Raw genomic sequence first — 25,535 nt, 5'->3', positions numbered from 1 at the left:
AGACAATACTGACTTTGATGGACCAAGGGTCTGATTCAGTATAAGGCAGCTTCATGTGTTCACTCTCTTGGGAGGGGCCGTGGTTCAGTGGTAGAGCATCTGCTTGGCTTGCAGAAGTTCCCACGTTCAATCCCCGGCATCTCCAGTTAATGGGACTACGCAAGTAGGCGATGGGAAAGACCCCTGCCTGAGACCCTGGAGAGCCGCTGCCGGTCTGAGTAGACTATACCGACTTTGATGGACCAAGGGTCTGTTTCAGTACAAGGCAGCTTCATGTGTTCATGTGTCATGCAGAACCCAGATTTAAACGTCTGATGGGAGCAATCCCAAATGAGAGCTTCATGGGGAAACCCAAACGAGAGCTTCATGGGGAAACCTTATTGACTGGTGCTTAATGGGAACTTAAAAAAAAAAATTGCAAAACTGCTCCGGGAATGGAGGGTGCGTGTGTGGGGTGGGGGGGTGAGGTTTCTTGATGATGTCATGGGGGGGTCAGCCCATCACCGCCCTGCTCAACCATCAAACCAGAAGAGCCTGGCCCTGGAGAGGAATCATTGAGGTTTAGAGGTACATTTCAATGGAACAGGCAAGGGACGTTTCCCAAAACGGCCCCATTGTTTGTTGTTTTTTAAAAGCTACCTCTGTGTATATCTCTGGGCGTATTTTTCCAACTAAGGCTGTCCTTGAAGAGACAAAAAGCAAAAGGAGAGGGGGAAACCGGGAGGTCTGATAGGGGAAAACATCCACAAAGAATACAAAAACAAAACGACAATTGGATAACATTTGTGATTTTTTTTTTTTGTAGAAAACTGTGCTGTCAGCAAAATGTAAAACATTGGTGGAAACTTTAATGGGAATCATAAAAGCTATTTTTAAAACGCATTTATACAGGGACTTTGTAATTTATTTTAAAACCAGAGCCCCCCCTCCTGAAGCGGATTGCGAGTCTTTGCCTGGTTTACACAACATAACAAAGCATTACTTTTACTCCCCCCCCCAAACTATGGAATATTCCAAAGTCTAAAAACTGACATGGTTAATACGGGGGACTTCAGCCAGCCTCGCCATCCCAAATATGCAAGCGGAGGGTTGTTTTGGTGGCCGGAGAACCCGGTTCAGCTCGACAGCCAACGCCTCCAGTCCAGATCCTTAAAGAGAAACCACACACTCTGTGCCAGTATACTCCGGCAAATTGAGTTCGAATTTCTTCTGCACGTCGTAAGGAAGGAAACGCCCTGCCACCAGGTGGTGCTTGCCCATGAACCGGGTGGCACACTGCTTGGGGGCGGCCAAGGAGACAAGGACATCGGGGCTGATCCCGTCACTGCTGCCGGTCTCCACGTCCCATCCTAAAGAAAGAAATGGGGAAAGGGTACAGCAATCACCTAGGGCCAAGGATCCCATCTCCTTCTCCTTCTTTGGGGGAGAAGGAGAAAGAGGAGGAGGAGAAGAAGAAGAAGAACAAAAAGAAGCAGAAGACGCAGAAGAAAAAGCAGAAGAAGACGAAGAAGAAGCAGAAGAAGAAGAAGGAGAAGAAGCAGAAGATGATGATGATGAAGAAGAAGAAGAAGAAGCAGAAGAAGAAGAAGGAGAAGAAGCAGAAGATGATGATGATGAAGAAGAAGAAGAAGAAGCAGAAGAAGAAGAAGAAGAAGAAGCTTAAAAAGAAGCAGCAGAAGAAGCAGAAGCTTAAAAAGAAGCAGAAGAAGAAGAGTTGGTTTTGATACCCCACTTTTTTCTACATTTAAGGAGTCTCAAACCGACTTACAATTGACTTCCCTCCCCCTCCCCACAACAGACACCCTGTGAGGTAGGTGAGGCTGAGAGAGCTCTAAGAGAGCTGTGACCAGCCCAAGGTCACCCAGCAGGCTTTGTGTGGAGGAGTGGGGAAACAAATCTGGTTCACCAGATTAGAGTCCGCCGTGGAGGAGTGGAGGAAGGGGGAATCAAAACCGGCTCTCCAGATTAGAGTCCGCCGCTCTTAACCCCTACACCACACTGGCTCAACAAGGCAGCACCCCTTCCCCCTGTTTTGACACCAGAGGTAATTGGAGGTAGGCTGCTCCTCTGCATGGAGGCTCCATTTCACTAGGATAAGCCCTGCTAGATCTAAACAAGATTTGGGTCTTGATGGAACCAATAGCGGCCAGGTTCATGCTTTTGCACAACCAGTCTTCCATGCTGGAATTCAAGGTAGCATACAGAGGCAGGTTCCCACTGACCTGACCCAGATCTTCTTCGCTTTTGCAAGGTGGCTCCATCATATCTTTTTAGTCCCCCCGGGGGCCCTTTATGGAACAGGACTCTGCCCCCCTTGGAGCTCACCGTCTGAAACTTGATGGGGTAGAAGTAGGGTTGCCAACCTCCAGGGACTAGCTGGAGATCTCCTGCTATTAGAACTGATCTCCAGCTGACAGAGATCAGTTCCCCTGGAGAAAATGGCTGCTTTGGCCATTGGACTCTATGGCATTGAAGTCCCTCCCCTCCCCAAACCCCGCCCTCCTCAGACTCCGCCCAAAAAACCTCCCACCGGTAGCAAAGAGGGACCGGGCAACCCTAGGCAGAAGATTGTAGCAGAAGAGAAGGGTGAATATTGACCGTGGGATGGGTTTAGGCTGGACTGAAGCTGAACTGACGTCGTTGGTATTAACCACTAACAGATGGGAAACTAACCTATTCACACATTCAACAGCCCTCAATTGAATGTGTCGACCAGCTTTGCACATTTTGAAGGAGGGCGTTTGGGGTGGGGGGCAGCCCTCTGAGTTAGAGTTGCCAGCTCCAGGTTGGGGAATACCTGGAGATTTGGGGGGTGGAGCCTGAGAAGGGTGGGGTTTGGGGAAGGGAGGGACTTCAATGGGTATAATGCCATAGAATCCACCTTCCAGCCTGAAAGGTGTTGTGGTTAAGAGCGGTGGTTTGGAGCGGTGGACTCTGATCTGGAGAACCGGGTTCGATTCCCCTCTCCTCCACATGAGCGGAGGAGGCTAATCTGGTGAACTGGGTTTGTTTCCCCGCTCCTCCACATGAAGCCAGCTGGGTGACCTTGGGCTAGTCACAGCTCTCTCAGCCCCACCTACCTCACAGGGTGTTTTTTGTGGGGAGGGGAGGGGAAGGTGATTGTAAGCCAGTTTGATTCTGCCTTAAGTGGTAGAGAAAGTTGGCATATAAAAACCAACTCTCCTCCTCCTCCGGGGCCCATTTTCTCCAGGGGACCTGATCTCTGTCGCCTGGAAATCACTTGTAATAGCAGGAGATCTCCAGCCACCACCGGGAGGCTGGCAACCTTAGTCCGAGCTCACCTGATCTACAGCAGCTCCTCCACCTTGTGGGCCTGCCCTTGAGTCGCAGCTCACTGAGGGATGATGGCAGAGAAGAAACCCTTCTCACCCACACCGCACTTAAGTTTCTGCCCGCTTCTAAGTGGCGCAGAAGCACCACCGGAAAGCAACGGCCTGGTTTTCACTCCTTTGCTGGCAACTAGCGTCCTCTCTCCCCGCCGCCTCCTTCTGTGCACGCCAGAAGATGCAGACCCATCTGGAAGGGAACCTGTTTGGCCAATGCCGGCAGGCAGTCAATATTTTTCTTGGGGGTGGGGGGGAGATCTCCTGTGTTGAGATCGGCCTGTTTGTTCTTCCGTGGAGCAAATTCCGACGCCTGATGGAGATACCAGCTGCCTCCTGCCAGACGCAGCAAACATGACATCATGTCTCGGTTTGGGGGGGGGGGGAACGGATGCCTTTTTATAGGAAGCCCCGCTTCGAAAAACTGGAGAAAGCTACCATCCACGGCTGGGCAAGGAACTTGGCTGGGGAGGGAAGGAAGGACACGGGGGTGGGGAGTTATGCAATGAAAGGCAGGTGTTTTTCAAACTTATGGAGTGTGCTGGGGAGGGGAGGGTGTTCCAGTACCAAGGAATTTCACAGGAAACTGTGACCCTTTTCCCCCCTGCAGAATTTTGGCACCCTTAACAGCTGCAGGACCACAGGCGTTCAACGGGTGAAGCTTCCCCAGTCTATGCTGGGCCTATTCAATCTGTGGTTGTGACACCTTTTTAAAGCAGGGGTGTCAAATTCATAGAATCATAGAGTTGGAAGGGACCACCAGGGTCATCTAGTCCAACCCCCTGCACAATGCAGGAAATTCACAACTACCTCCCCCACACACACACACCCTCAGTGACCAGAAGATGGCCAAGGTGCCCTCCCTCTCATCATCTGCCTAAGGTCACAGAATCAGCATTGCTGACAGATGGCCATCTAACCTCTGCTTAAAACCTCCAGGGAAGGAGAGCTCCCCACCTCCTGAGGAAGCCTGTTCCACTGAGGAACCACTCTAACTGTTAGAAAGTTCTTGCTAATGTCTATACGGAAACTCTTTGGATTTAATTTCAGCCCATTATTTCTGGTTCAGTCTTCTTCAGCAACAGAAAACAACTCGGCATCCTCCTCTATATGACAGCCCTTCAAGTACTTGAACATGGTTATCCTATCTCCTCTCAGTCTTCTCCTCTTCAGGCTAAACATACCCCACTCCTTCAACCTTTCCTCATAGGACTTGGTCTCCAGACCCCTCACCATCTTCATTGCCCTCCTCTGGACAAGGTCCAGCTTGTCTACCTCCTTCTTAAATTGTGGTGCCCAAAACTGAACATAGTACTCTAGTTGAGGTCTAACCAGAGCTGAGTAAAGCGATACCATCACTTCGCGTGATCTGGACACGGTACTTCTGTGGATGCAGCCCAAGACCGCATTTGCCTTTTTAGCTACAGCAATCGTTACGAGGGCCGGATATGACATAAATGTCACTTGGTCGGGCCGTGCCGTGCCTCGGCAGCCCAGATTAGAACCAGGGTTGCCACCTCTTGGTTTGCGAATACCTGGAGATTTTGGGGGTGGGGGCTGAGGAAGGCAAGGTTTGGAGGGGAGGGACTTCAGCGGGGTATGATACCATGGAGTCTTCCTTCTGAAGCAGCTGGTTTCTCCAGGTGAACAAATCTCTTTCACCTAGGGTTGCCATCCTCCGGGTACTAGGTGGAGATCTCCTGCTATTACAACGGCTCTCCAGCCGACAGAAATCAGTTCCCCTGGAGAAAATGGCTGCTTTGGCCATTGGACTCCATGGAATTGAAATCCCCCCCTTCCCAAACCCTACCCTCCTTAGGCTCCGCCTCAAAAATCTCCAGGCATTTCCCAACCCCGGTGCCGGCAACACTACTGTCACCTGCAGATCAGTTTTAACAGAGGGAGATCTCCAGACACCACCTGGAGGTTGGCAACCCTAGTGGTGGGTGAGATTATAACCCGGAGTGACCTAAAACCTCAAAGGGGTACGAGGGAGAGATAAAGCAGTCGGTTTAAGGTGGACATACCGGAGGGGACGTCCAGGCTGACCAGGGGGACCCGGATTTGCTTGAGAGTCGCCAGGACGCCGATGTACGGCTCCGCGACCTCGCCCGGGTTAGCCTCCACTCCCAGAATGGCATCGATCACCAGGTTGTACGCATCGCTGATGAGCTGAACCTGTTAGGGTAAGAGAGAAGGACAGAGGAGCCCGTGGGTGCCCACGTTCCATGATGCGCACTTGAAGAATCCATGTCCCACGGGCAGGATTGAAACCGGGGTTCCCCTGAGGCTTGCCAACTTCCAGTTTGGGCCTGGAGAGGCCCTAACTGATCTCCAGACTACAGAGATCAATTCCCCTGGAGAAAAAGGACCGCTTTCCATTTTTAATTACCACTTTCTTCTTCCTCCAAAACAACTGCTGATTACTTATTTCCCCCTTTATGACTGTAATTTGTGCAATTTTTTTTTTTTTTTAAGAATGAGCAATCACTTTGCAGCTGGACGAAAAGCAGTAATTAACGCTCCCCCCACCCCAGTTCCCGGGTACAAAAAACTGATTCCGGTATGAGCGATCAGAATGAAATTAAGGATGGAGACGCTGGGAAAGAGCAGCGTATTTTTTTAACAATACATTTTTATATAATGACATCAACGTACATAACACAGACTGTTAAAGAGAACTGAAGTTTGGTAAACGTGTTATTTGTTACGACGCAGAATGTAATAATTTGTAAAGAGCGAGAAGTACACCGCAAAAGGTTATTTCTGGTCTCTCCAGAAAGAGGCTGGTTTGGGGGAATCTTCAGTTCTTACACATTCAAACCATAAAAAAGGTGCCCAAAGAAGCAAATGTAAAGGAGCCAGCTCAGGGGATCTTTGCGGAATGTGACTGTATTCCAAGTGGGGTTGCCAACCTCCAGGTACTAGCTGGAGATCTTCTATTAAAACTGATCTCCAGCCGATAGAGATCAGTTCCCCTGGAGAAAATGGCCGCTTTGGCCATTGGACTCTATGGCACTGAAGACCCTCCCCTCCCCAAACCCCACCCTCCTCAGACTCTGCCCCCCAAACCTCCCGCCGGTGGCAAAGAGGGACCTGGCAACCCTATACTAGCTGGAGATATCCTGCTATTACTACTGATCTCCAGCCGATACAGATCAGTTCCCCTGGAGAAAGGGTCCGCTTTGGCAATTGGACTCTATGGCATTGAAGTCCCTCCCCTCCCCAAACCCCCCCCTCAGTCTCCACCCCAAAGACCTCCCGCCAGTGGTGAAGAGGGACCTGGCAACCCTACTGACGGCACTTTACACACACACATTCACCAGTAGGGTTTTTTTTAGTGAAATATTTTACTCTTCCATCCACTGCTTTTCTGCAAAAAAAGAAAAGAAAATGTTTTGGGGCCAATGTTCAGAATGCAAGCCTTAATCATGGTTGGCATGCCCCATGGCTTCAACAGTGTCGCTTGATTTGATCCCTAATTATTACCCTGCGGGAGGATTCGGTTATTTTAAGGAGCCTTGACTCATGGGTGGCTTTACCCAAGAGCGGGACCGCAGCGCGGCAGTGAGCGGCTTAGGTTTCATGGCAATTTAAGGGAAGATGGCAGATTAACAAGAAGCGCTTCGGAGTGGAAAAGCCGCCGCCGAAGACGCCCAGGCCTTAGAAAAACAACTTCGAGACCTTTCCTCGTAGAAACCGCTTCCTTCGGTGTGGCCGTCCCCCACACCAGCCCCAGAAGCAAGCAAGAGAAAAGGGTCTCTGACAAATTTGGAAGCTGAAAGCTTCCTTGAGTTTTACTGGTGACTGAAAACCAATCCCGCCACTCACTTCCAGGAATGCGGGGCCAAAAACGATTACACAAGAGGGGCCATATTTCCCACCTTCTTTTTGCATAAATCGCAATATTAATTTGAGGCCACAACCCTTGGCAAGGCAGGTTTGCTGCGGAGGTGACGGGAAGGGGGGCGTCAGATTCGGTTCCTTCTTTTTGCAAGTAGATTCCAGTCCATATACGGACTTTTTAAAAGTTTCTGATCATCTGGACAACCCACCCCCCGATCCAGAATTCCAGAGGGTTCAATACTCACCTTAAAATGACAACGAAGACAGACTAAATATAAAACGGGAGGTCGGGGCAACTCATCAGCTATGTTCTCCTGCCAAATTTTCAACCGAAAAGGCAGACATGTACACCAACAAATCGAATACGAGTTCACCCACTATTCCTTTCTCTCTAACCACCATATTTAGCTAGCCTGACCTTATCAGACCTCATAAGAACATAAGAAAGGCAATACCCCTCTACATAATTTGGTGTCATCTGCAAACTTGGCCACCTCGCTGTTCACCCCCAGTTCCAGTTCATTGATGAACAGGTTGAAAAGCACCCGGTCCCAAGGCTTTTGGGGCAGAGCCATAGAGTCCGATGGCCAAAGCAGCCATTTTCTCCAGGGGAACTGATCTCTATCGGCTGGAGGTCCTAGTCCCTAGTCCCAACACAGATCTCCGAGGGACCCCACTGCTCACTTCCTTCCATCGGGAGAACTGACCATTGATTCCTACTCTCTGCTTCCTATTTTTCAGCCAGCTCTCAGTCCATAAGAGGACTTGTCCTCTTATCCCATGACTATGAAGTTTGCTTAGCAGCCTTTGGTGGGGGGACTTTGTCAAAAGCCTTTTGGAAATCCAAATACACAGTGTCCACAGGCTCATTCCTGTCCACATGCTTACTGACACTTTCAAAAAAACTCTAAAAGGTTAGTGAGACAGGACCTACCGTTACAGAAGCCATGTTGGGTTTTGCTCAGCAGGCCTTGCCCTTCTATATGCTTGACAATTCTATCTTTAATAAGGCTTTCCATCAATTTACCTGGAACAGATGTTAAGCTAACTGGCTTGTAATTTCCTGGGTCTCCCCTGGAACCTTTTTTTAAAATAAATAAATGGGTGTTACATCGGCCATTCTCCAGTCCTCTGGTGCAGACGCTGATCTAAGGGACATGTTACACATCATTGTTAGAAGTTCAGCAGTTTCCCATTTGAGTTCTTGAAGAACTCTAGGTTGTATACCGTCTGGTCCCTCAGAAGCTGAGCATGGTTAGTATTTGGATGGGTAACCTTCAAGGAATACCAGGGTTGCTACGCAGAGGCAGGCAATGGCAAACCACCTCTGAACGTCTCTTGCCCTTGAAAACCCTACGGGGTCGCCATAAGTTGGCTTCAAATTTTAGAAATGCTGGTTGACAACTGCGCTTGCCACATTTGGGTAGGAATCTGAACACTGGCATACTGTCTGGAAAAAAAAAGGCATAGCAATAGGGTTGCCTGCTTCAGGTTGGGAAATACCTGGAGATTTCAGGGGAGGAGCCTGAGGAGGGCGGGGTTTGGAGAAGGGAGGGACTTCAATGCCAAAGAGTCCAATTGCCAAAGCGGCCGTTTTCTCCAGGGGAATTGATCTCTATCAGCTGGAGTTCAGTTGTAATAGCGGGAGATCTCCAGCCACCACCTGGAAATTGGCAACCCTACATAGCTGCTGCCGCCACCCAAATCTAGCCACCTTTGCTCACCTCTGTGGGCAGATAGGAAAGAAATGGGATATCCATCTTCTCACACTGTGTAGTAAAATCCCGATAAAGAGGGTTAGAGGATCTCTTGGGGTAGAAGACTGTCGGCTCGTATTCCTGGAACGGGAACAGAAAGCGAAGCATAAAGAAAAGAGCCAGAAAAATCACTTTACTATATCTTAGGGTTTTTTTAAAACGTTTATACTCTCGATCTCTTACGATCCAAAACAAAACCAATCAAATGTCAGAGATAAAACAACTGACCGAAGCGATGAAAACACATCCTACCCTTGACTTGGTCAGTCTGACCATGAGGATCTGTGCCACAGTAACCTTGAGGCTAGACTACTGTAATGCACTCTACGTGGGTCTGCCCTTGATGACAACTCCAGCTGAAATAGAACAGCACTGCTTGTTTACTATCAGGCACTAGGCAGAGTGTCTATATTAAGCTGCAGTCACTATATTGGTTATTGCTTAGTTTCCAGACTGAATTCAAGGTTGAGGTTCTGGTTATTACCCACTAAGTCCTTCATATCTGTGGGACTTCCTCTTGAGACACACTCCACGGAGGGTGCGTCACTTCACTCTTCTGAAAATCCCTCCCTGAAAAGGGGTAAAGCTACCTATACCTGAACATTAGGCTTAGCAACCTCCAGGTAGTAGCTGGAGATCTCCTGCTATTACAACTGATCTGAAGCCGACAGAGATCAGTTCACCTGGAGAAAATGGCCGCTTTGGCAATTGGACTCTATGGCATTGAAGTCCCTTCCCCCTCCAAACCCTGCCACCCCCAAAATCTTCAGGTATTTCCCCAACCTGGGGCTGTCAACTAGGGTTGCCAACCTCCAGGTAATAGCTGGAGATCTCCCGCTATTACAACTGATCTCCAGCCATTAGAGATCAGTTCCCCTGGAAATGTCCACTTTGGCAACTGGACTCTATGGCCTTAAAGTCCCTCCCCTCCCCAAACCCTCCCCTCCTCACGCTCTGCCCCCAAAACCTCCCGCCGGTGGCAAAGAGGGACCTGGCAACCCTAGCTATTGGGACTGACGCTCAGGCTGCAGAAGAGTAGAGTTATTCAGGAAGACATTTTTATAAAGGGAACAGGGGTTGAGTTTGAATACCTGTGGGAATTTTAGGTCATTTCCATTGCATTGGTTATTGTCTGTATGCTTCTGATGTTATTGCATCGTTTACCAATTTTGTAATCCTATTTATGGCATCGTTATATGTATTATACTGTCGTTTTTGCATTCTCTAGTTTTGTAACCCAGTTTGCATGCATTCTTTGCGTGCATTGTATTATTTTTTAACTGCATCGTGTTTTTAACTGCGAAAACCTCTGGCCCTTTCATTAGACCAGCTCCCTGCATGAATACTACTGTCTTTTGTTTTGCACTTGTATCGTTTCTACTTGAATTGGTGATGCTTTTATCTGGAAACTGGCTGGAGCGGGTTTCTGGCATACAAACTCCCTAATTAAACGGCACAATCTGCATAAATTCCCTAAATAAACTGCACGGTTTGCCTTGGGTCTCAGCGAGAAATGTGGACTGTAATTAAATATAATAGGATGAGACATTAAATATCCCCCCCCCCAAAAAAAAATAACCTTCAAGGACCCCAAACGTTGCAACAAAAATAAGAAGACAGGAAATTTAAGGTTTTGGGAAAATAAAAATAAACCGTGCCTAGCACCTAAAAAAATACAGACTGGAGGTAGGTGAGCATTGCTGGGGATAAGGTTGCCAGGTCCCTCTTCACCACCGGCGGGAGGTTTTTGGGGCGGAGCCTGAGGAGGGTGGGGTTTGGGGAGGGGAGTGACTTCAATGTCATAGAGTCCAATTGCCAAAACAGCTGTTTTCTCCAGGTGAACTGATCTCTATCGGCTGGAGATCAGTTGTAATAGTGGGAGATCTCCATCCACCACCTGGAGGTTGGCAACCCTAGCTGAGGATGAAGCCTCAAAGCACAGGTGCAACTACTAAAAAGGTCCCGTTTCTGTAGGGTTGCCAACCTCCAGGTACTAGCTGGAGATCTCCTGCTATGACAACTGATCTCCAACTGATAAAACCATGTGTCTGGAAGGTACCACTGCACTCAAATCTTGAATTTCTTCCATGGTTTATTTTAAACATTTTTCCTTCTACAAATTTTGCTGCCTGGTTTTGCTGCTTTATGAAGGATGAGGACTGTATGGGGAGAGGGGAAAGCGTTAACCTCATCTCACTCTGGTTTCAAGAAGAAGCAGAAGGAGCAGGAGCAGAAGAAGCAGAAGAAAGAACGAAAGAAAGAACGAAAGAAAGCAAGAAAGCAAGAAAGCAAGAAAGAAAGCAAGAAAGAAAGCAAGAAAGAAAGAAAGAAAGAAAGAAAGAAAGAAAGAAAGAAAGAAAGAAAGAAAGAAAGAAAGAAAGAAAGAAAGAAAGAAAGAAAGAAAGAAAGAAAGAAATCTAGAGGGAAACTGAGGCAAAGAGAATGGTTTCGCAAGAAAGGAAGGAAGGAAGGAAGAAGTTGGTTTTTACATACTGACTTTCTCTACCACTTATGGAAGAATCAAACCAGCTTACCATCACCTTCCCTTCCTCTCCCCACAACAGACCCCCTGTGAGGTAGGTGGGGCTGAGAGAGTTCAGAGAGAACTGTGACTACCCCAAGGTCACCCGGCTGGCTTCGTGTGGAGGAGTGGGAAAACCAACTCAGTTCACCAGATTAGCCTCCGCCGCTCATATGGAGGAGTGGGGAATCAAACCCGGTTCTCCAGATCAGAGTCCACCGCTCCAAACCACTGCTCTTTACCACCACACCATGCTGGCTCTCTAGCTGGATAATGAAGAAAGTTGGATAAGGAAGAAAGCTGACAGGTTTGCCACCCTTCAGATGCGAAACAAACCACCACCGGGCAAACTTGAGCCACAGAGAGCGCCAAACCACCCTGAAGGCGTTTCGGAAGACATTCACAAGGTGGGGGGGGCGGGCGGGATACCTACAAATACACGCAGATGCCGCGCACAGGCCAGGCCGATCGCCCCGTTTTGTTCACAGCCACAGACCACCAGCAGTGTCGGCTGCTTCTTCGCCAGGGAACGCAGAGGGAAAACCTGCGGAAGAAGAAGTCCGATCACACGAGAATGCAGGAAAAAGGCAATCTAACCCAAATGCAAAGAGCAGGGGGAAAGTAGGATCCAAAGAGGAACCAATAACAATGCAGAGACCGTTTTTTTTGCTATGCGCTATTTTTATATTCAGATGGTGCATTTCTGCATTCTACACCTACGTTGTCTCTGCAAGCCTTAAAACGCCCCTCTGAGGTAGGCTAGCTAGATTCTTAAACTGTGGGCCGCAACCCTATATGGGGGTCACGTAACTAAATGTGGGGGTCGCGAAAAATTTGGCAATAGTAAATGGTAAAATTATATGTATACTAAAGAATTGTTTAAAATAAATTTCTTTATGATTTATTATCAGTAAATGTTTGATTTGTATACCTATTGATCTAAAATAAATTTCTTTATGATTTATTATCCATAAATGTTTGATTTGTATACCTGTTTTATATACTTATATACCCGGGGTCGCGTAAAAATTTCCTCAGGCAAAAAGGGGTCGCGAGTGGAAAAGGTTTAAGAAGCCCTGGCTAGCCTATTGACAATGGGGGATAAAAATGCAGTTGAGAAAATCCTCATCCAAAATTCATAAACCACACATTTGTAGAAGTTCAGACTGGGTGGAAGAAGCCGAAATCTCAGCTTGGGATCAGTTTTTTATCCTGCTGGGCTGCAAAGATCCCGGCATGCATACAGCGGGGCTAAAATGGGAATTCTGATGCGGCTGGTATCAAAATTTGGTGGACTCCATCAAAGAACAATTGACTCAGTTGGTCCTACGGCCAATCCAATTGAATGGCAAACACATCTAATGATACCGGTACTGGGGGGGGGGGGAGTGAGTTTGTCTGTGATATTCCATCAAAGGAAGCCGATCGTCCCCAAATAGACATTAATAATTGCGGGCTTAGGCGGCTTACAATCTCGCTGCATCAAGAAAAGCTGACCGTGTTTAAATAGCCCTTTCTGCTATTTTTAAAGCCCCACCACTAATCGTGAACAAAGGAGGCAATACCGGCATTCTCTGACGGCTTATTGCGCAAATTAGACTTTCTTATTCCAAGACGGCCGTTCCAATGTGCCAAACACCTGCTGTTAGGATTCACCGCAGTTAAGACTCCCGGTTTTTGAAAAGGGGGAATCATCCAAAGGGCAGCCAACGCGAAACCTCATACTTCCTATCTAGGCTCCGCCTAGGGTTGCCAACTTACAGTTTGTCCTAGAATTGTCCTAGAATTATAACTAGGGTTGCCAGCCTCCAAGCAACAGCTGGCGATCTCCTGCTATTACAACTGATCTCCAGCTGATGGAGAACAGATCACCTGGGGAAAATGGCCACTTTGGGAATTGGACTCCCCTCCCCAAACCCTGCCCTCCACAGGCTCCGCCCCACAACCTCCTGCTGGTGGCAAAGAGGGACCTGGCAACCCAAGCGCCCCGCACGCTGAACTGTCATTCTAGAAGTCACTGCGAAGCCAGCGCATACCTGCATTGCATTTGTTAAGAGCCCCTTTAACGCGACTTTTTTTATTTGCTCCGCCTCCGCCTCGAAGCATCCACTCGAGGAAGCATGAAGAATCACAGCCACCCGGGTTAGCTATGCAAACGATGATTGCTGAGGGCTATGCAAACGAAGGAGCAGGCGAGCAATGGGGGTGGACTTTGTTTGACTTCCTCCTCTTGCATCGGGACCGTGAATAGGCATTTTAAAGGTCGGATTTTTTAAAAGGAGCTTTGAGCGAGCATCAAAATCGACCCTGCATAAATGGTCTTAAGGTGTGAAAACAAAACATTATTTCCGTGCTTTACGCTCACCCTCACCAGGCTGTGTAGCAGCATCAAAACCATGGCCCTCCCTGCCCTCCCTTCCATGGGAACCAGCCCCTCCCCTCCATCTAGGGTTGCTGGAGGTCTCTCACTATGACAACTGATCTCCAAGTGACAGAGATCAGTTCTATAAGATGCGCTACTAGAAGATGCTCGGTAACTCCATTTGTAGGGCTGCCACGTCCCCCTCCGCCACCGGCAGGAGGTTTTTGGGGCGGAGCCTGAGGAAGTCGGGGTTTGGGGAGGGGAGGGACTTCAATGCCATAGAGTCCAATGGCCAACGCAGCCATTTTCTCCAGGGGAACTGATCTCTATCGGCTGGAGATCAGTTGTAATAGCAGGAGATCTCCAGCTACTACCTGGCAGTTGGCAACCCTATCCATTTGGGTGTTTTCTTTTACAAATACGTGTGAGGGAGAGAAGGAAAGTATTCTCCTTTCTCCTTCATAACTGTACAGTGCCGGACTTCAAAAACCGCTCGGCATTTCCTTCGCAGGCCGGGGTCACGTTCCTGCGGAGCGGCCCGCCCCGGCCTGCAAGCAATTAAAGCCCAGATGAAGTCATTAAGCTGGTGCCGGAGCTGTCCAAAACTAACAGGCCAAGGGAAAAAAGGTTGGCGAAAGCCAGGGCCTCCGTTTAGCATCCACAGGAAACCGCCGACAGGCGCTACTGTTCCAGGAATGCATGGATGGGTTTGCTAGAGGCCCACGGGTGGCTACCACATTCCAGAGGCATGGGCGTCGCCAAAGGTGGTCTGTAGGGTTGCCAACTTCCAGGTATTAGCTGCAGATCTCCCGCTATTACAACTGATCTCCAGCTGATAGATAAGGTTGCCAGGTCCCACTTCGCCACCGGTGGGAGGTTTTTGGGGTGGAGCCTGAGGAGGGCAGGGTTTGGGGAGGGACTTCGATGCCATAGAGTCCAATGGCCAAAGTGGCCATTTTCTCCAGGGGAACTGATCTCTATCGGCTGGAGATCAGTTGTAATAGCAGGAGATCTTCCGGTATTACCTGGAGGTTGGCAACCCTACCGATGGAGATCAGTTCCCCTGGAGGAAATGGCCGCTTTGGCAATTGGACTCTATGGAATTGAAGTCCCTCCACTCCCCAAACCTCGTCCTCCTTGGGCTCCATCCCCAAAATCTCCAGGTATTTCCCAACCTGTGCCGGCGTAGGTCAAGGGCTGGGTGGTGCCCGCAGTCCTCAGACGTGCAGGGGGGGTATCTAGCCCCTTTCGGAGCAGGCAACAAAGATTATGCTATCTACCAAGGTCAGAAGTGAGAGGCGTCGTCAAAGCAGGCAGGAGTCCACGGCCGGGAAGATCAATCATGAGCAGTAGCAGGAACACAGAGAAATTGCACAGTTGCTTCTGCAAAGTGAAAGCATGCCTGCACTGCCTTTATCATTCAGTGCACTTCCAAGCTAGGCTTCATCCTGAAACGACTCAGCACCAGTTCTCTGTCTGCTTAGCCTCTCCAAGCGAGCACTTCTCCTTTTACCCTGCAAAGTCACACGCTGCCGAGTCCTGATATGCCTATCAGGTTCAGGTGAGCTTGGAGGGCTGCCATTCTCAGCTTCTGCTGCAGGGGTTGGGGAAAGAGTAGCGTCTGTCTGCCCTTGTTCCATCTCTCTGCCTAGCTGTGGTTCCTGCTGAGTTGTTTCAGGCTCCTGTGCTACTGACTGCAATGAAGGTACTGGAGGCCCAGAGGCAACCTGTTCCTCCACTTCAGCTTCAGAGTCCTCTGAGTCCTCAGCTCCCAAGGCAGGGCCCATGACACAACCCGAAGCTGGCATCACTAGTGGTCGGACCGTTGCGGGCCAAAGGGGGAAAACAACCAAGCCTCCTTAAACAGCACAAAATTGCCCAGCTTTTTTAAATAACCAAAAGTGTAATAACTTATAAGATAGTGTACATCACTAACCAATATACATAAACAATCCTATGACATCATATATATGTCTAAATCAATCCAGCTAATAGAGTCCACATTGGAGTGTTATTATCAGCCACTCAACTTCCTTTTTGCAAAGTATCATGTTTTCCAAGCCCCAGGTAAGTTGAAAAAGGGAATTCTTCATATGGTGCATTCGTGGAGTAGTATCCTCACAGATGCACAAATCTTCATGGACAGACCACAGGTCTCACAAACCAGCCAAGCCAGTGCTGCAAAGCTACAGGGGTCCGGGTATCGCCCTGTTTCGACCTGCGTCTTCTTCAGGAATCAACCATGGCAGCTACTATATCTGCTCCTGCATTGATAGGAACACTCTGTTCCATGAAGATTTGTGCATCCATCAGGATACTACTCCATGAATGCACCATATGAAGAATTCCCTTTTTCAACTTACCTGAGGCTTGGAAAATGCAATACTTTGCAAAAAGAAACTAAGGGGCGGTTTTCTCAGGCTTGCCCTTGGATCCACTGCTCACCATTCCAGGAGTGCCTCTTGATCCTCCTATCACCCCTAGCTGTTACAAACATACCTTGGCAACAGCCATGGCGCAAGCGTGACCCCAGATCTCGATCAGTTGTTGCTGTCCAAATCTGAATTCTTCCAGGAGTTCCTTCTCAATGGCTTCTGCTTCTTCTCTGCTGTAAGAAGAAGAGTTGTTTTTTATATGCTGATTTTCTCTACCTTCTAAGGAGAATCACACTGGCTTACGATCGCCTTCCCTTCCCCTCCCCACAACAGGCACCTTGTGAGGTAGGTGGGGCTCTAAGAGAGCTATGACTAGCCCAAGGTCACCCAGCAGGCTTCAGGTGGAAGAGCAGGGAAACAAACCCGGTTCCCCAGATTAGAGTCCCCCGCTCATGTGGAGGAGCGGGGAATCGAACCCGGTTCTCCAGATTAGAATCAAACCAACATGATAAAGTACAGGTTTGATTTGCACAGGAGAGAAGCACCAGCAACTCAAGATGATCAAATCTACCCTTTCCCTTTTCATTGTCCCTTTGCCGAAGTTCCCAGTTCTCTCTCTCTCTTTTATTATCCTGTCCTTCCTCCAAATGAGCCCCGTGGCACAGAGAGGAAAGCTACAGTACTGCAGTCCAAGCTCTGCTCATGACCTGAGTTTGATCCCAACGGAAGTCGGTTTCAGGTAGCCGGCTCGAGGTCGACTCAGCCTTCCATCCTTCCGAGGTCGGTGAAATGAGTCCCCAGCTTGCTGGGGGTAAAGGGAAGATGACTGGGGAAGGCACTGGCAAACCACCCTGTAAAATGAAGTCTAGTAAACGTTGGGATGTGACGTCATCCCATGGGTCAGGAATGACCCGGGTGCTTGCACAGGGGACCTTTACTTTTTACCTTCCTCCGAAGTGCCTGCCTGATCGGGGAGAGTTTGTTTCGAGGGCAGGGTTGTTGCTATCTGCTTTGCCTTATGAACTAGTTTGCTAGCGGCATGTAGTAACTGCAGAATTGGCTTATTTTGCGTATCTGTGAAACAATTTAGGGTTGGTGTGTGCGTTTTGTATGTTGTAAGACACTTTGGGTCTGCATGGGATGGTGAAAAGCGGGATAAAAGTGTCCTAAATAAATAAATAAGCAGGCGGCTGAGAGCACGCCAAGGTCGTCTGGCGAGCTTCCTGGCCAAGCAGGAATTTGAACTCAGGCCACAGTCTTAACACCCTAACCACTACGCCATGCCGGTGCTCATTTTCGTGTTGCCATTTTTTTACACTTCACAGGCCGTTGGTGCATCAAAACAATTTACGACGTGTTAATTTGATGGGGAGGAGGGGAAATGCTACAGGGGAGAAATGCAATGATAAATGCTTCCGTTCCCGCAAGAGAGGAACGCAACCAAACGGGGAATTTTCCAAGCCAAAACGGTGGGCTGCACAATTCGGTAGCAACATCCTTCTCAGCTGGCAGGAGAGAGAGCTGCCCGCGGAGACATTTTTTTAGCCTTCAGCAGTGCTGAAAAATGGAGTGTTTGCTGCAAAAACGCCTGACCTCAATTTCTCCCTGGCTTCTCCACCCACCTGTAGCAACTACCGCTCTCGACGGCTCCATTCCTCTCTCACTCCAGCGGCAAATCAAAAGTTCGGAGCCCATGGAAACTGTCAAGGCCCGGGGGGGTTAAAGTCCGGTCAGACAGCCCCCAGACCGAAAGGCCCCCTTCTCTCTGCTCATCCTGCCTTTCTTTTCCTTTTTAAACATAGGTGGGCAACGCGACAGGCTGGAATCTGTTATGTAAACCTGAACAATGTCCCGCTTGTTCCATTCTCCACTTGGGTCTCCAAACACTCTGGCAGCCGATGCCAGACTGCGGGAAGGAAAAGGAGGACCGTAATCGCTACCAGCTGTGAGCCGGGATGCGCGGATGGCAAAACCATTCACATTTCGGACCGTCCTGCCGTTTTATGATCCGAAAAGGGAAGCGGGTGTCTCTGTGCGTGTAAAACCAACTCTTGGGAGTAGGGTTGCCAACCTCCAGGTGGTAGCTGGAGATCTCCTGCTATTACAGCTGAGCTCCAGCCGATAGAAATCAGTTCCCCAGGAGAAAATAGCCGCTTTGGCCATTGGATTCTATGGCACCGAAGTCCCTCCCCTCCCCAAACCCCGCCCTCCTCTGGCTCCGTCGCAAAAACCTCACACCGGTGGCGAAGAGGAACCGGGCAACCCTATCAGGGAGGGAAATATCAATCAGGATGGTGGAGGGGGGGACGACAATGTTGCATGAATTCAAAATACTCATTTGAACTGTTTCCACACTCATTTCCCCTCCAAATACAAAAGTATGTGGCTGAGGGACATGTGCTTATAAATATAATTGATCACATACAAACATTACAGCTACCTATATATACTGGCATCCACGGTTACAATCCACAATAATTGTACCGGCGTAGAATCAAGAGTCCTGTTGCAATCCTTTAAATTTGTTCTTCCATACGTCGTGGATATTTCTTCAGCGATGCAACACCAGGAGGTCAGTTATTAAATAAAGCCGTACATCCTCTCTTCAGCATCGGTAGAAAAATAGCAACAACTCATCTTCCTCGGTACTATTAGAAAAATACGACGGGTTGCCGGCCCCTAATCCTGTTTCGTAAAGATCTTCCTCAGAACTTCACATTTGTCTTCTTTGTCCTGAATAATATATGATCTGACAAGCTCCTCATTCTGTACTCATTTGGCCATCAAGAAAGCATTCAAGACAGAGTCGAATCTAGCAGCACCTTAGAGACCGACAAGATTTTCAGGGTATGTGAGCTTTCGAGAGTCAACGCTCCCTTTGTCAGAAGTGGTCACGGACAAGACTTCCAGAGTATAAGCTTTGACTCTCAAAAGCTTGTAAAGGTAAAGGTCCCCTGTGCAAGCACCGGGTCGTTCCTGACCCATGGGGTGACGTCACATCCCGACGTTCACTAGGCAGACTTTGTTTACGGGGTGGTTTGCCAGGGCCTTCCCCAGTCGTCTTCCCTTTACCCCCAGCAAGCTGGGGACTCAAAAGCTTATACCCCGAAAATTTTGTTGGTCTCTACACATCCTCGGGGGCGGGAGAGGAGGAGGAGGAGGAGGAAGAAGAAGAGTTGGTTTTTACATGCCGATTTTCTCTACCTCTTTAAGGAGAACCAAACCGGCTTACAATCGCCTTCCCTTCCTCTCCCCACAACAGGCACCTTGTGAGGTAGGTGGGGCTGAGAGAGTTCGGAGGGAACTGAGACCGGCCCAAGGTCACACAGCTGGCTTCATGTGGAGGAGTGGGGAAACCAACCCAGTTCACTAGATTAGAGTCCGCTGCTCATGTGGAGGAGTGGGGAATCGAACCCGGTTCTCCAGATTAGAATCCGCCGCTCTTAACCACTACACCACACTGAAAAGAGCAAAGTCTTCTTTTACTGGGAGAGGCTTTCAGGCTATGCAGGGCACCTCCTTCCCAGCACCACAAAATGGCCAACAGATTTATTATGGCATGAGCTTTGGTAGATTAGAGGCCACGTTGTCAGAGACATTAAATATTATCATTAGCATGGAGAAAGAGAGAGAGAGAGAGAGAGATGTGCATGTTGTAAACAGTGGGACCAAAATGTCACAGAATGCCAGAGGCCCGTGTGTGACATTTCTTGGCAAATATCAAAATAACAGCCAATGGAGCAGAGAGAGAAGCACAGAGATCAGGCCCTATAAATTGGATTGCCCACCTCCAGGTGGTGGCTGGAGATCTCATAGAATCTTAGAATCACAGAGTTGGAAGGGACCACCGGGGTCATCTAGTCCAACCCCCTGCACAATGCAGGAAATTCATAACTACCTTCCCCCCCCCACACACACACACATACCCAGTGACCCATACTTCATGCCCAGAAGATGGCCAAGATGCCCTCCCTCTCACAATCTGCCTAAGGTCATAAAATCAGCATTGCTGACAGATGGCCATCCAGCCTCTGCTTCAAAACCTCCAGGGAAAGAGAGCTCACCACCTCCCAAGGAACCCTATTCCACTGAGGAACCTCTCTAACTGTTAGAAAATTCTTCCTAATATCTAGATGGAAATACTTCTGATTTAATTTCAACCCGTTGGTTCTGGTCCGCCCTTCTGGGGCAACAGAAAACAACTCGGCACCCTCCTCTATATGACAGCCTATCAAGTACTTGAAGATGGTTATCCTATCCCCTCTGTCTTCTCTTCAGGCTAAACATAGTTAGCTCCTTCAACCTTTCCTCGTAGGACTTGGTCTCCAGCCCCTCACCATCTTTGTCCCTCCCTCCCTTCCCCAAACCCTGCCCCCCTCAGGCTCCACCCCTCCCAAAATCTCCAGGTATTTCCCAACCTGGAGCTGGCAACCCTACATAGATATGTCACAATCTGGACCTCTAGCATTTCTCTCTATATAACCGTGTGCATTTCATGGATCCGTCTCTCAATCAGGATACATCCTGTGTCTGGTGACGCCATCTCTGATTTAAGAACACCTCCACCGTGATTAGATCTGTTGGCCTTTAAGATGCCACACGAGATTCTTTGTGGATCTGTTAATCAAAGCCCTACGTGACTTGAGACGGGGGTTATCTGAAGGACCGTCTTCTCTCGTGTCTTGCTGCCCAGGAATTAAGATCACAGGGAGAGACCCTCCTGTGTGTGTTAAGTGCCATCAAGTCGCTTCCGACTCGTGGCGACCCTATGAATCAACGTCCTCCCAAATGTCCGGTCTTTGACAGCCTTGCTCAGATCTTGCAAATTGAGGGCCTCCTGGCTTCCTTTATTGAGTCCATCCATCTCTTGTTGGGTCTTCCTCTTTTCCTGCTGCCCTTGACTTTTCCTAGCATGACTGTCTTTTCTAGTGACTCTCGCGACCCTCCTTACTGTCCCATTAATCAAAGAAGCTCATTTGGTAGATACAGGACAGAGGGGCTTTTCAGCCCCACAAGTATGGAACGACCTCCTCAGTGAGGTGCGCCTGGGCCCCTGCCTTTCAGTCTTTGGGAGGCAGCTGGAGATGGTTTTATTTAAGACCACATTTGGTTAAGTTTACTAGCAGTCCTGAATTGTGAATATTTAAATGTTTGGTTTTTAATGTTTCTAATGCATTTTATTCTATGTATTTTTAATCAATCTTGTAATATGCCGTGGAGCAGAGTGGTAAGCTGCAGTACTGCAGTCCAAGCTCTGCTCACGACCGGAGTTCGATCCCGAGAGTAGTCGGTTTCAGGCAGCCGGCTCAAGGCTGACTCAGCCTTCCATCCTTCCGAGGTCAGGAAAACGAGTACCCAGCTTGCTGGGAGTAAAGGGAAGAGGACTGGGGAAGGCACTGGCAAACCACCCCATAAACAAAGTCGGGAGGTGACGTCACCCCATGGGTCAGGAATGACCCAGTGCTTGCACAGGGGACCTTTACCTTTTTAAAATATGCCTTGAGATCGGTAAGAAATAAAGACAGCTAATAAATGCTTTAAATTAATAAAGCAATTAGACTCACACAAGCTACTTGTCAGGATTTTCCCACCTTTACAGGGCTTTTTGACAGACTACCTGCAGAATTTCTCCAGGCCCTGGAAACCCTCTTGTATAGGGTTACCAGCACCGGGTTGGGAAATACCTGGAGATTTTTGGGGCAGAGCCTGAGGAGGGCGTGTTTTGGGGAGGGGAGGGACTTCGATGCCATAGAGTCCAATTGCCAAAACAGCCATTTTTCTCCAGGGGAACTGATCTCCATCGGCTGGAGATCAGTTGTAATAGCAGGAGCTCTCCAGCTAGTACCTGGATTGTTTGAATACTAATACGTGACACAATACAGTAATTGTAACACAATTGGTTTCTTGATATCTAATTGTATCTTAGTGTTTATAAGAAATTGAGCTGGTGCTGTTGTTTCAAGTACCTGGAGGTTGGCAACCCTACTCTTGTAGGTCCCGAATACCATTTTGAACAAGCTGCAGTGTTCTGACTGGGATCGGGGCCCAGTATCACATAGAGATGGTATTTCCAGTGTGCTTCTTCCCTATTCAAAAGGAGAGAAGCATCAAAGATCTGCACAGGAAATCCTGCTCCCTTAGCCGGTGGAGAGGTGCATTCTGAACATGCTCGGAGGCACCTATGTTTCGTATTCCAACACGGGCTGTGCTGAAGAAAAGGGGATCCTGGGGCCAAACCCCTCCCAAAATCAAATTCTGCATCAATTGTTGCATTTTTACATGTTCCTGGAATCGTGTTTATGTAGGGAAGAGCTCAGAATGGTTTCTTTGGAGGGCAGAAAAGATTGCTTTCTCCCTCATCCATTCACAAAGCGTTCAGCTCCCTTGGCTCTACAACTAGGGTATGGGGACTTGTAGAATTTCAGTTCCATCTATCCTGCTTGGATTTTTTGGTGGTTAAAAAGGCACAAAGGGGCCTTGTCTACAGAAGGAAGGGGGGAGCACAATCTCAACTTCCACGCATCCCGTTCTGGTTTAAAAAAAAAAAACAATTCAGTGTTGCTAGATAAGGATCCTACAACCATCACAAGATTTGTTAAGCAGCATTGGGGAGATGTAAAATATACGTTCATTTGTGTTTGCATTGACAACATACTCTGTGCACACTAAGCAAGGACCCCCCCCTTTCTCCCTCGGAGGCAACAAAGAATTGACCTCAAAGTGCAGTCATTCCATTTTAACGCGTTCTTTGTATCTGTTGCCACAGAAACGGCCTAAGCAGGAGTCTGTTTGATTTTTTTTTAAGACCAAAAGGAAGCACCCAAAAAAAATAAGAATACATAGACAGAACTTGAGGAGGGGGGAGTTTCACATGAGCCAGGATTCTAGGGGTGCCCGTTGCCCCCCCCCCAAAAAAAACCCAATGCTTTTGCAAAACATTTGCAAAAGCATTTGGTTTGCAAAACATCCTGGCATCTCTGAGCATGTACAGAGTGCCTCATCCTTGAGTAGAAACACATTTGTCGGTATTATTTGGAGGACTTAAGTGCACTGGATTCTCAGCATGCTCCCCTCCCAGGGTTGCCAACCTCCAGGTACTACCTGGAGGTCTCCTGCTATTACAACTGATCTCCAGCTAATAGAGATCTGTCCCCCTGGAGAAAAATCGCCGCTTTGGCATTGGACTCTATGGCATTTGAAGTCCTTCTCCTCCCTAAACCCCACCCTCCTCAGGCTCTGCCCCAAAAACCTCCTACCCGTGGGAAAGAGGGACCTGGCAACCCTACCCACCCCCACCGGATGCTGGTTTCTTAAAAAGAGCCAAACTCCAGTGGTTTCTGACCATGCACAAAGCAGCCTTTTCCTGAGCAGAACAGATGTCGAACCATTTTAAAGGGGTTATGAGCACAAGTGGAAATAATACAAGGACATGGTAACTTTGAACATGTGTTTTTAAACAACACCTGTGATTTAAAGCAGGAAAATACTGAATATACAAGACACAAATCCCCTCACCTCCCTGGTTTTACATGCTCCTGCTTGGTAGCTGGCCAGGAAGAAGAAACATGGGCCTACTGGTAAAACTCTACCTGGGTTACAAATAGGGTTCCCAGGTCCCTCTTCGCTACCGGCGGGAGGCTTTGGGGGCGGAGCCTGAGGAGGGCGGGGTTTGGGGAGAGGAGGGACTTCAATGCCATAGAGTCCAATGGCCAAAGTGGCTATTTTCTCCAGGGGAACTGAGCTCTATCGGCTGGAGATCAGTTGTAATAGCAGGAGATCTCCAGCTAGTACCTGGAGGTTGGCAACCCTTGCTACAAATGTTTACCACAAATTGTACAGGGGCAGCGGGGGGGGGGGATTTGCAGAGGGTCATCAGAAATAGACAGCTTTGTACTACCCCCCAATCTCTGAGTCACTCTCTCTTCACCCCAAAGTCCTCTCCCACCTCCATTACTCTGCCGAATTGTGTGCATGTGTTGTGTTAAGTGCCATCAAGTCATTTCCGACTCATGGCGACCCTATGAATCAAAGTCCTCCAAAATGTCCTGTCTTTGACAGCCTTGCTCAGGTCTTGCAAACTGAGGGCCGTGGCTTCCTTTATAGAGTCGATCCATCTCTTGTTGGGTCTTCCTCTTTTCCTGCTGCCTTCCACTTTTCCTAGCATGACCGTCTTCTCCAGTGACTCTTGTCTTCTCATAATGTGTCCAAAGTACGACAGCCTCAGTTTAGTCATTTTAGCTTCTAGGGTCAGTTCAGACCTGATTTGATCTAGAACCCACGGATTTGTTTTGTTGGCGGTCCACGGTATCCGTAACCCTCTCCTCCAACACCACATTTCAAAGGACTCTACTTTCTTCCTATCAGTTTTCTTCATTGTCCAGCTTTCACACCCATCCATAGTAACAGGGAACACGATGGCATGAATTAACTTGATCTTGGTGGCCAGCGACACATCCTTACACTTGAGAATCTTTTCTATCTCCTTCATGGCTGCCCTTCCCAGTTTCAACCTCCTTCTGGTTTCTTGGCTGCAGTCTCCCTTTTGCTTGAGGATGGAGCCAAGGAATAGAAAGCCTTGAACAATTTCAATTTCCTCATTGTCAACCTTAAAGTTGTGTAATTCTCCTGTAGTCATTACTTTTGCCTTCTTGATGTTCAGTAGGCCCACTTTATGGTCACCATGGAGACCAGCGTTCGAACGCTGCCGGCGAGTCACGATTAGCACACCTCTCCCGTAGCATCGGGATGTGGGCGAAATCATCCCTGTTGACGTTTTTGCTCGCAGCCTGGGTCAACAAACACCCCCCTCCCTTTCCTCGTCCCATTTTGGCTTGCTGAGGACGTGCAGAGACACACCAGCCAGCCTCAAGGGGCAAAGCAGCCACAGGAACACGAACGCCGACCTGTGGACGGCTTCGGCCCTCTTTCTGGCACAGCGAAACGGATGGCTCGTGCATGCGCACCGGACCTGCACGACGTAACCTTTCGCTCCGATGGAGGGCAGGCGTGCCGGATGAGGCTACTCACTTAAAAGTCAAGGCCAACCCATTAGTTTCTAGTTAACACAAGTTACAGACGGCCTGTGGAGAACCACAGCAGGCCAACAGGCCTATGACCACTGTGGCCAGCGCACTGTGTCCCCAACCAAATCAACGTGCAGCCGAAAGCATGCCCCACAAAGTCCAGCAGGATGTGTCCACACTAAGAGCCAGCTTGGTGCAGCTGCTGAGCGCACGGGGCTAAGATTTGGGAGGCCCAGGTGTGAATCCTCTACTCTGCCATAAAGCCTGCCTTAAGAACATAAGAAAAGCCCTGCTGGACCAGACCCAG

At 48.8% G+C, this 25,535-nt stretch overlaps 1 protein-coding gene across 2 annotated transcripts in view; it reads right to left on the bottom strand.

Moving 5' to 3' along the window:
* Nucleotides 1-1,146: 1,146 nt before the first annotated feature.
* The window catches only part of YJEFN3 (YjeF N-terminal domain containing 3), a 25,703-nt gene continuing 1,314 nt past the window's right edge, over nt 1,147-25,535 (bottom strand). The window contains exons 2-6 of one of the 2 annotated variants that reach the window (XM_056845182.1): nt 16,330-16,438; nt 11,902-12,012; nt 8,915-9,028; nt 5,372-5,522; nt 1,147-1,349 (exon numbers count right to left, since the gene is read on the bottom strand). In XM_056845182.1, coding sequence (XP_056701160.1) covers nt 1,150-1,349; nt 5,372-5,522; nt 8,915-9,028; nt 11,902-12,012; nt 16,330-16,438 — 685 coding nt within the window. In that variant the 3' untranslated portion in view covers nt 1,147-1,149. The remainder of the gene's footprint in view (nt 1,350-5,371; nt 5,523-8,914; nt 9,029-11,901; nt 12,013-16,329; nt 16,439-25,535) is intronic. The other variant, XM_056845183.1, reaches the window with a different exon arrangement.

Source organism: Euleptes europaea, chromosome 2, assembly GCF_029931775.1.
Source record: "Euleptes europaea isolate rEulEur1 chromosome 2, rEulEur1.hap1, whole genome shotgun sequence".
Classification (NCBI taxonomy): domain Eukaryota; kingdom Metazoa; phylum Chordata; class Lepidosauria; order Squamata; family Sphaerodactylidae; genus Euleptes; species Euleptes europaea.
The sequence above is the reverse complement of the archived record's forward strand: the minus strand, read 5'-3'. Positions and strand labels throughout refer to the sequence as shown.